Below are 11,739 nucleotides of genomic sequence, written 5' to 3' on the forward strand. Positions count from 1 at the left end.
AATCAGGAAAGGGTGTAAACATTCCTAATTGAGTAGGCCGTGGACGCAAAAGGAAATCCACGACACACCGATGCCTCCACGCTGTGCCAGTCACTAGACTAATGTCTCCACCCTGGGCTAATCACTACACCGATGCCTCCACCCTGTGCTAATGACTACACCGATGCCTTCACCCTGTGCAAATCACTACACCGATGCCTCCAGCCTGTGCCAGTCACTACACCAATGCCTCCATACTGTACCAGTCACTACACTCATGCTTCCACCCTGTGATAATCACTACATTGATGCCTCCACCCTATGCTAATCAGTACACCGATGCCTCCAACCTGTGCCAGTCACTACACCGATGCCACCACGCTATGCCAGTCAATACACTGATGTTGCCACCCTGTGCTAATCACTACATTGATGCCTCCACCCTGTGCTAATTACTACACCGATGCCTCCATTCTGTGCCAGTCAGTACACCGATGCCTCCACGCTGTGCCAGTCACTAGACTAATGTCTCCACCCTGTGCTAATCACTAGACCGATGCCTCCACCCTGTGCTAATCACTACACTGATGCCTCCATGCTGTGCAAATCACTACACCGATGCCTCCACCCTGTGCTAATCACTACACCGATGTCTCTACCCTGTGCCATTCACTACACCGATGCCTCCACGCTGTGCCAGTCACTAGACTAATGTCTCCACCCTGTGCTAATCACTAAACCGATGCCTGCATGCTGTGCCAGTCACTAGACTAATGTCTCCACCCTGTGCTAATCACTACACCGATGCCTCCATGCAGTGCAAATCACTAGACCGATGCCTCCACCCTGTGCCAGTCACTACACCGATGCCTCCACCCTGTGCCAGTCACTACACCGATGCCTCCACGCTGTACCAGTCACTAGACTAATGTCTCCACCCTGTGCTAATCACTACACCGATGCCTCCATGCTGTGCCAGTCACTAGACTAATGTCTCCACCCTGTGCTAATCACTACACCGATGCCTCCACCCTGTGCTAATCACTACACCGATGTCTCCACCCTGTGCCAGTCACTACACCGATGCCTCCACGCTGTGCCAGTCACTAGACTAATGTCTCCACTAATCACTACATTGATGCCTCCAAGCTGTACCAGTCATTGCGCTAATGCCTCCACTCTGTGACAGTCACTGCCTTAATGCCAGAACCCTGTGAAAGTCACTACACCGATGCCTCCACACTGTGCCAGTCAATAAACCGATGCCTCCATGCTGTGCCAGTCAATAAACCGATGCCTCCACACTGTGCCAGTCAATAAACCAATGCCTCCATGCTGTGCCAGTCACTACACTGATGTCTCCCCCCTGTGTTAGTTACTACACTGATATGTACAGCTTGTGCCAGTCACCACACGGATGCCTCCACCCTGTGCTAATCACTACATCGATGCCTCCACCCTGTGCCAGTCACTAGACTAATGTCTCCACCCTGTGGTAATCACTATACTAATGTCTCCACCCTGTACTAATCACTACATTGATGCCTCCATGCTGTGCCAGTAACTACACTGATGTCTCCACCCTGTGTTAGTTACTACACTGGTACAGCTTGTGCCAGTCACCACACCATGTCTACATGTAGTAACCTGGAGGGTCCTACAAAGTAGTCAAATAAAGTTAATATGTTCCTGGGATCTCACTATGAGCCTCAAGGGGACATAGGAGGGGCCGCACCTGTGATAGAAGCTGTTATTCCTGAAATATCTATCCCAGCAACAGCTTACTGATTGGTGCTTTAGTTGCAGCTTAGTGATTGGAGCTTTAGTTGCTTAGCAACACCAGAGCCTGCATGGGAAAACAATTTTAAGTGTGCGTATGCTGTCAGTTGGGAGTTAGAGATTGGGAGCAGAAGAGGGCAGATGCAAAGACAAGAGCAGGAGAGGGATATAGTGCGGTGAGACAGTGAGTGTGTCATCAGAAGAGATAGAGGGAGGAAGCATTGAGAGTAGTGGAGTGTCTCCTCCATCCTGAGTAAGGAAATCGGAGCCAGTCAGAGAGAGAGGCCATCATAATAGTGAGTCTTTCCTCCCCTTGCACAGTTAGCTGACATTGGAATATAATCTACCCTGCACAAGCTCCTCCAGCCTGTGGCTGACACCCCGGACAAAATAAAGAGAAAACCTTTATTGTACCTAAACAATGTAACTGTTGTGATTATTGCTCCCAAACCCACCAGAGTGAACTGTCCCTATGACCTGACATAACATAGTAAACTGCAGGCCTTCAGTTTACTGGCATCCCATTGGACTGATCTCATTATTTCATTACCATCAGTAAGGTTTTCCTCATATGAAGGCACTGGCATCATGTACAGACATCAGCAGTCAGTACCTAAACTGCGCAGAGACCCTTACCAACCACCTGCCGTGTGAATTGCCATATCTGTCAGAGTAGCTGCCACTGTGACCAAGTTTAAACTGACACCACCCACTCGGGCTACCTCTGGATCGCTGCATAAAGCTTTTGCCAGTCACTAAACTGATGCCTACATACTGCGCCAGTCACTACACTAATGACCCCCCCTGTTCCAGTCACTACACCAATATCTACAGCCTGTGGCAGTTGCTGCACCAGTTCTCTAGAACATGCTACGCTAGACAATCAGGTTAATTCCCAACGTCCACAGCTTCAAGTGTGCCCTAAAACACATCTTTTAGGGAGGCCGATCACATTCCATAAAGTAACCTCTTCTTCATCTACCTTACTTCTACACCCTCCCCCCCAACCTTGTAAACCTGAGCCCTTTCTTCTGACTGCACCCCCATACACCCCACTGCACCTCTTATCTGTCTATACACTAACACGGCTGTATATATATATATGTATAGTAGCCTATGTGGATACTTCCTTATAGTCTATAAGCTCTTGTGCCGAGGGCCCTCACCCTTATTGTTCAAGATGGTCATCGGTTTATTACTGGATGTTATTTTGTGAGTATTTCCTCTGATTTGTACAGCGCTGTGGAATATGTTGGCGCTATACAAATAAAGTTTATTATTATTTATAATGCAATTCTCAGCATTTGTGGTGCCTCCTGCAGCATCTGAAGACCATATTTCATCCTATCAGCCACAGCTCAGTAGATCTTACCAGCATGGGACCATTCAGGCTGCAGTCTATGTGATTTCTTGGACTCGTCTCATCAGTAAATAATGTGACCGCTGAGTATCGAGAAGCTTAATATCATCATTGATGCACAGGTGGAGCACCAGCCTCCTGTCCCCGGGGGCATCGCTAATTACCAATGTTATTATGAAATTCCCATCACGCAAGTACAAGGTATTCATCAGTCTGGGGACACAGCTGACAGAAGGACAATAACAACAATATGTTAATTATCACATTGGTAAGATAAATGAATGATTCTTAATAGATGTTTGCTATGTCATTATATCAGTGGTTTCATCATCAGGGGGCGGGGCTGTGACTACCTCTAAGACATGATATAGAGACTGGTTGTCAGTGGAAACAGATGGATCTCATGAACATCACAACCAAGATTTCCTCAGACATTTCCTGATCTCTTTGACTCTTAATCCATAGATAACAGGATTAACTGTGGCTGGCACCATGAGGTAGGTAGCGCTGACTAGATTGAGGATGTCGATGGACATGGACCTTCGCATCCTGTATATGATAGATGATATGATTGTACACAAGTATATAAGCATGGCCACCAGCAGGTGTGTTCCGCATGTATTCAGGGCCTTGTTACGGTTTTTGCTGGTGGCAATCTTCATGGCTGTGTAGAGTATGGTGGAGTAGGACAGCACCAGAAGACTGAAGTCACCCAATGTGATGACACTTCGCACAGCGAGACCCACCATTTTCTGTCTTGTTATGTCCCCGCAGGCTAAGCTCAGGAGCCCCATGTTCTCACACACAAAGCTCAGGATGACATTGGACCTGCAAAACTGCGCAGAAAAAGTCAATATAACGACCGGAGACACAAGGAAAGCACTTCTGACCCAAGAAACACAGGTCAACAGCACAAGGGTTCTCTTGGTCATGATGTCATTGTAACGTAGAGGTCTATAGACCGCCACATACCTGTCCAGAGCCATGGAGAGCATGATTCCAGACTCGAATGTAGTGATGGAATAGATAGAGAACATCTGTATGAAGCAACCAGCTCGACTGATCCGATCCAAGCCAAAGGACAAACCCAGGAGGAACTTTGGGGTGATGGAAGTTGTGCAGGCAATGCTAGCGAGGAGGAGGATGGAGATGAGGTAGTACATGGGAGACTGAAGACTCTTCTCCGCATGGATTCTGTGGACAATGGTGAAGTTCCCCATTAGGAGCAGAATGTATACAGTGAGGAAAGGAATAATTAGCAGTTTCCTGTGTATTATCCCAGGAAACCCATGGAGTACAAACTCTGTGTGACTGAAGCCGATGCGGCTGTGGTTTGACCAGTCTTCCATCAAAGAATTATTCAGCAGCTAAGTCTACTTCCTGAGGAAAGAGAACAATGATGGACACAATGATTGTATAATGCAGAACCACATGTCAACTTTATGGTAATCATTTAAGTGTAACCGAGTTTTTAACACATTTTCTACAATCTTCCAGGTTCTCCTTACCCTTATTTACTGTTATTTTCACCATGATTCATATCAGTAAATTCTGGTTTTCTAGTGGCTTTCCCTATTTTTCTGTTATTCTGCTATTTGCAGTCCACTATCAGCGAGGAGGCATGTGGAAAACCTAGCATTCTGCTAGTAGTTCACTGTCCTGCATTTCCCATGCTGCACTGCACTGCTCCTGGTTCAATTGGCAGAGAGTATCTGAATGCCTGTTTCTTTGCTGTCCCAGAATGATTCTGGTAAAATAGTGATTAAACACAATATAATGTGTGCACACATAGATGCTATAACAGCATGAGAGGTAGAGACTATGGGGATCGTTAACTGTCTGGTTCTGGGATGGAGCCTCTTGTATTGTAACCCAAGCAGACAGAGAGCATAGTCAGAGGAATCCAGGAATCAGTAACAGGTGGTATCGGTTGCGGTACAAGGGAGCAAGCAGGTAGCGTTGTCAGGGGAAGCCAGGAGTCAGTAACAGGTGGTATTAGTTGCGGTACAAGGGAGCAAGCAGGTAGAGTTTTCAGGGGATGCTAAGAGTCAGTAACAAGTGGTATTGGTTGCGGTACAAGGGAGCAAGCAGGTAGCATTGTCAGGGGAAGCCAGGAGTCAGTAACAGGTGGCATTGGTTGTGGTACAAGTGAGCAAGCAGGTAGCATTATCAGAGGGAAGCCAGGAGTTGGCAACAGATGGTAACAGTTTACAGACATAGAGGATAAGATTGATAGATTAAACTATTGTCAGGAAGCAGAATAATCACACAATGGTGCAGTGGAAGGGCCAGGCTTTATAGTTTGCCCAATCAGAAGCAGGGTGGAGACAGGACAGGAAACCTGACTCGGATTACAGAAACATGGCTAAGTCCAGCAGGGGAGCTGTCGAGACGGCTGGATAGCTCAGCAGGGAGATTTGCAGTTTGGAACACAGGAGCTACTGGGTTTGAGCCCTGACAGTAGCTCCCTCCTTCAAGGATGACCTCCTTCAAGGCTGGTTTTCCTGGATCCCTTCTGTGGAACTCTCCCATTAGCCTCGGAGCATGTACATTTTGCTCTGGCTCCCAAGAGTTTTCTTCTGGCCCGTACCCCTTCCACTGCACAAAATATTGCAGTCTATCTCTGTGCCTTCTTGAATCCAGGATCTTCTCTACTACAAACTCCTACTCCCCTTACACCATTACCGGTGGAGGAGGTGGCTGATTTCTTCCTAGAAAGGTGTTATCAACAAATGGCTTCAGCAGCGCTACATGGAATACGGGATGTATCTTCAACCCACTAGAAAGTTTCAGGCTGAAGGCAACCTAACCAGCCTCTGCGGCAACCCAAAAAGGCCCAATAAACTTTTGGCCCAATTTGGGAAAAGGCAAATGCATCCTCAGGTTTCTGGTGAACAGTGGATAGCCAAACCTGATCACTAACTTGATCACCTTATAATGTGCCTGCACTTCCCGTAGCATCTCTTTTAGCTTCTCCTGAGTCTCCCACAACATAGACAGCCTGTGATCACCCGTACAAGTGGTAGTTTTTACTAGAAGATCGGCAATGAATAACGGATGTTGACCTAGTTGGCAAAAAGGGGACTTTGAGATGTTGAACTATGCTTCGAGTTATTATAGGCACATTCTGCTGTTGCCAAGTAGTCCACCCAATCATCCTGGAGATAGGAAATGAAACAGCAGAGATATTGTTCAAGAGTCTGGTTGGCCATTGGACTGGGGATAAAAAACGGAAGACAAATCGACCATAATCCCTAAGGCAGCACAGAAGCTCTTCCAAAATCTTGAGGTAAACTGCATCACTCTATCAGAAACTGCAATATCAGGAATATGGTGTAGTGTAAATATCTCCTTGATCATCTATTCTGCAGTTTGTTTTGCAGTGGGGATCGCTTTAATGAGTATAAAATAAGCCATTTTCATGAGTCGGTTCACTACAACAAGGATGGTAATCATTTCTTTCAAGGGGGGGAGGAGGGGGGGGGGGCAAAATAAAATCCATTGATATTGATCCCCAAGGCCTGGATGGGACTGGAAGAGGTTGAAGAAGTCCTAATGGAGGAGATCATGGTGTCTTGTTTCATGCATACATTTCACAGGAGGCAATATATTTTTTCACATCGTTCTTACAATTAGGCCACCAGAATGAACCAAGCAATAGCTCAAGAATCTTTATGACTCCAATACGACCTGCCAGTTTAGAGTTAAGGACAAATTTAAGAACCTCAAGTTGAGTAGAATCAGGGATGTACAGTCTGTATTCCTTCAGCCAAAACTTTTCCTTAAAAGAGATTTTTGGAGGGACAAGATGGTACAGTCTGTATTAGACCCCATCCTCCAGTTCAGCCAAGATCCTGGATAATGCATAGGCCTTGCCATTTCTTAAACCAGGGCAATAAGAGATGGTAAATTAAATTTGGAGAAGAATAAGACAGTCTTTTAGCAGCGTGGATAAACTTTAGATTTTTGTGGTCAGTAAGGACTACTACAGGGTGATTGGCACATTCCAAAAGATGTTTCCATTCGGAAAGGGCAACTTTGATGGCTAACAGTTCATTATTTCCAATGTCATAGCTCCTTTCCACTGGTGACATAACATGCAACAAAAATGCACATAGGTGCAGTTGCATCCTGTCTCAAATTCGTTGAGACAGGACAGCTCCCACAGTGGAATCGGAGGTGTCCACTTCCACAATAAAGGGTAATTCCGGATTTGGATGGACCAGTACTGATGCAGAATAGAACCGAGCTTTTAGTTTTTCAAAGGCACCCTGTGATTCTGAAGACCATGAATATGTTTTGGCTTTCTTTGTAAGCAAAGTGATTGGTAAGATGACTTTTGAGAACTCTTTCTTTCTTTAGAAATATGCAAATCCTATAAAGCGTTGCGCGTAAAGCGTTGTAAATCCATTTACAGCAACGTTGTGACTCCTGTCGAGACTCCTGGTAGGAGTCGAAATGTCTCTGTAAATAGATTATTGAGGAATGAAGATGCATCCTGGATGATGATTTTTAACCACTGATGCTGCCTACATTTGAATTATTTTGACTGGACTTTCGGATTCGGGTCAAATCCACACTTAGGCTCGTATGGGAGTCCACTGCACCCTATTCGGGTTATTTGGTGAGTGCTGCTGACATACTTCTTTTCTGGTGATTAAACATGATTTTCAGCGGTAAAGCAACAATATTTATAGTGCAAGTATATTACAGAAATGATGAGAGTAACAAAAGCTAGTAAATGAGCAGAAGTTAGAGAGTAACTACAAGGGTGCAGTCGCACATGGGTGTTGGGACCTAAGGAGACATTATAAAAGTCACATGGCAGCTGTGGCCCTGGGATACATTGTGCATGACAATAATTACATCACATGTGCATTACAGAGGAAATACAGAAAACATCACCCGTTGCAGTGCCTTGAGGACTGGAGTTGGAAATCACTGGCCTATGGCACGGGCAGCACACAGATCCTGACAGGCACTACCAGTGCTGACAGTATATAGAGGTTGTAGAACAACATGTACTCCATCCAGACGTCTCTTTCAGGGAAGACCTTGTATATTTAAGCAAGACAATGCTAAACCTCATCCTGCATCCATCACAACAGCATGTCTTCACAGGAGAAGAGTCTGGGCTGAACCGTCCACCTGCAGTCCGGACCTTCCACCATGTACTACATCCATCACAACCGCATGGCGGCACAGGAGAAGAGTCCGGGGTGAACCGGCTGCCTGCAGTCCGGACCTTTCACCATATACTGCATCCATGACAACAGCTTCACAGGAGAAATGTCCGCGGTGAACCGTCCGCCTGCAGTCCAGACCTTCCATCATATACTACATCCATCACAACAGCTTCACAGTAGAAGGGTCCGGGGTGAACCGATCACCTGCAGTCCGGACCTTCCACCATATACTGCATCCATGACAACAGCTTCACAGGAGAAATGTCCGCGGTGAACCGTCCGCCTGCAGTCCAGACCTTCCATCATATACTACATCCATCACAACAGCTTCACAGTAGAAGGGTCCAGGGTGAACCGACCACCTGCAGTCCGGGCCTTCCACCATGCACTACATCCATCACAACTGCATGGCAGCACAGGAGAAGAGCCCGGGGTGAATCGGCCGCCTGCAGTCCAGAACGTCCACCATATAATGAAAATAAAGATCTGGTACTGTGTTAGCCAGTAGAGCGAAATGGGATGTCTGTACCGAAAACCGATTGATCGGCCTACATACCTCAGATGGGACAGTTTCCATCCTAAACACATCAAAAAGTCCATTGTCTACAGCCAGGCCATCAGGTATAACCAGATCTGCTCCAACCCAACAGACTGAGAGGAACATCTATACCATCTTAAAAGAACATTTATAAATCAGGGCTACCATCCCACCTCAATTGATGACCAAATCACCAGAGCCACCAGGATACCCAGAAATCAACTACTCCATTACAAGGAGAAGGAAAGAAACAATCATGTGCCTCTAGTATTGACCTACAATCCGCAACTAGAGGTACTAAGGAAAACCGCAAGAAAACTCCACCATACCCTACACAAGTATGACCGTCTAAAAACCATATTCCTGGACCCTCTGCTTCTGTGTTACAGGCAACCTCCTAACTTGAGGAACTTTATAATCAGGAGTGCATTACCCTCTGACACACAAAAAGGAACTTATCCCTGTAATGTAAGGAGCTGTAAGACCTGCTGACATGTACGGACCGCGGACAGGATACAGATCCCCAACACACAGCAGGACTATAAGATCCCTGTAATGTAAGGAGCTGTAAGACCTGCTCACATATACTGACTGCGGACAGGATACGGATCCCCAACACACAGCAGTACTATATGATCCCGGGACATTCACATGTTCCTCGTCCAATGTTGTGTACCGGATCATGTGCAGTAAATGTCCTGTTGGGGGTCTTTATGTTGGAGAAACAGGATAGAAACTGAAAGCGAGGGGGAGATCTCATCGCCACACGATTAAACACAGAAAAAGAGAATTGCCTGTGGCCGAGCACTTCTCTAACCATGGACATAACATAGGAGATATGAGAGTTTTGATATTGAAGGGTGGTTTCAAGTCACAAAACCACAGAAGAATTTGGGAATATAAATTGATAACAACCTTTGACCCGCTGAATACGGGGTTAAATTATTCCCCAGGATTTATGGGTGAATGGGAGGTGTGAGACATTTATTGCACAGATAAGACCCCATCAACAGTAATTCAGGGACCATAAACTTTCACTCCCTTATCAGTGTTTAGCTAAAAATGTTTGTGCACCTCTTGTAGCATTTCTAGCCTGCTGACCTCTCCCGCCCCCCCCAACAGTAATTCAGGGACCATAAAACTTTCACTCCGCTATCAGTGCCTAGACAAAAAAAGTTTGTTTGCTGTGGCAGAATTCCTTTTAAGTGCGAACCAATCACATCCATGTCTGTGCCTTGTCATAAATATGTATGTTATAAGTGTGTATAAATATCCATGCCTCTTCAGATTTAATCCATTAAACCTGAAGAAGAACCCTGCGTTGGTTCGCAATCTCCCAATTATTACATCATGTATTTTTGTTAGCCAATAAAAGGTATCATATCTACAAGATTACGTGGTTTCTCTTGCTGGGAACAATCACATTTTCCACCATTAACTACATCCATCACAACAGCTTCACAGGTGAATAGTCCGGGGTGAACCGTCCGCCTGCAGTCCGGACCTTCCAGCACATACTACATCCACCACAACAGCTTCACAGGGGAAGAGTCCGGGGTGAACCAGCCGCCTGCAGTCCGGACCTTCCAGCACATACTGCATCCACCACAACAGCTTCACAGGGAAAGAGTCCGGGGTGAACCGGCCACCTGCAGTCTGGACCTTCCACCATATACTACATCCATCACAACAGCTTCACAGGAGAAGAGTTTAGGGTGAACCGGCTGCCTGCAGTCCGGACCTTCCACCATATACTGCATCCATCACAACAGCTTCACAGTTAAAGAGACCGGGGTGAACCAGCCGCCTGCAGTCCGGACCTTCCAGCACATACTGCATCCACCACAACAGCTTCACAGGGAAAGAGTCCGGGGTGAACCGGCCACCTGCAGTCTGGATCTTCCACCATATACTACATCCATCACAACAGCTTCACAGGAGAAGAGTCCGGAGTGAACCGGCTGCCTGCAGTCCAGACCTTCCATCATATACTATATCCATCACAACAGCTTCACAGCAGAAGAGTCCGGGGTGAGCAGTCCGCCTGCAGTCCAGACCGTCCACATGATACTACATCCATCACAACAGCTTCACAGGAGAGGAGTTTGGGGTGAACCGGCTGCCTGCAGTCCGGACCTTCCACCATATACTGCATCTATCCCAACAGCATGGCTTCACAGGAGAAGAGTCCGGGGTGAACCGGCCGCCTGCAGTCCATACCTTTAGCCCATACCTTCCACCACATTCTACATCCATCACAACAGCTTCACAGGAGAAGAGTCCGGGGTGAACCGTCTGCCTGCAGTCCGGACCTTCCACCATATACTGCATCTATCCCAACAGCATGGCTTCACAGGATAAGAGTCCGGGGTGAACCGGCCGCCTGCAGTCCATACCTTCAGCCAATACCTTCCACCACATTCTACATCCATCACAACAGCTTCACAGGAGAAGAGTCCGGGGTGAACCGGCTGCCTGCAGTCCGGACCTTCCACCATATACTACATCCATCACAGCAGCATGGCTTCACAGGAGAAGAGTCCGGGGTGAACCGGCCGCCTGCAGTCCAGACCTTCCACCATATACTGCATCCATCACAACAGCTTCACAGGAGAAGAGTCCGGGGTGAACCGGCCGCCTACAATCCAGACCTTCCATCATATACTACATCCATCACAACAGCTTCACAGGAAAAGAGTCCGGGCTGAACCAGCCGCCTGCAGTCTGGACCTTCCAGCACATACTGCATCCACCACAACAGCTTCACAGAGAAAGAGTCCGGGGTGAACCGGCCACCTGCAGTCTGGACCTTCCACCATATACTACATCCATTACAACAGCTTCACAGGAGAAGAGTCCGGAGTGAACCGGCTGCCTGCAGTCCAGACCTTCCATCA

At 47.0% G+C, this 11,739-nt stretch overlaps 1 protein-coding gene across 1 annotated transcript; it reads right to left on the reverse strand.

Annotated features, from left to right (window-relative positions):
- Window positions 1–3,528: 3,528 nt before the first annotated feature.
- Window positions 3,529–4,467, reverse strand: LOC136607269 (olfactory receptor 52E8-like). Its single transcript, XM_066589032.1, has one exon. The coding sequence runs from the start codon at window positions 4,465–4,467 to the stop codon at window positions 3,529–3,531; it is 939 nt and encodes a 312-aa protein (XP_066445129.1).
- Window positions 4,468–11,739: the final 7,272 nt, after the last annotated feature.

Source organism: Eleutherodactylus coqui, chromosome 1, assembly GCF_035609145.1.
Source record: "Eleutherodactylus coqui strain aEleCoq1 chromosome 1, aEleCoq1.hap1, whole genome shotgun sequence".
Taxonomy (NCBI): domain Eukaryota; kingdom Metazoa; phylum Chordata; class Amphibia; order Anura; family Eleutherodactylidae; genus Eleutherodactylus; species Eleutherodactylus coqui.

Bases quoted from the DNA above. Each gene is read 5' to 3' on its own strand.
- LOC136607269 (XM_066589032.1), bottom strand. From the start codon at position 4,467: ATGGAAGACTGGTCAAACCACAGCCGCATCGGCTTCAGTCACACAGAG.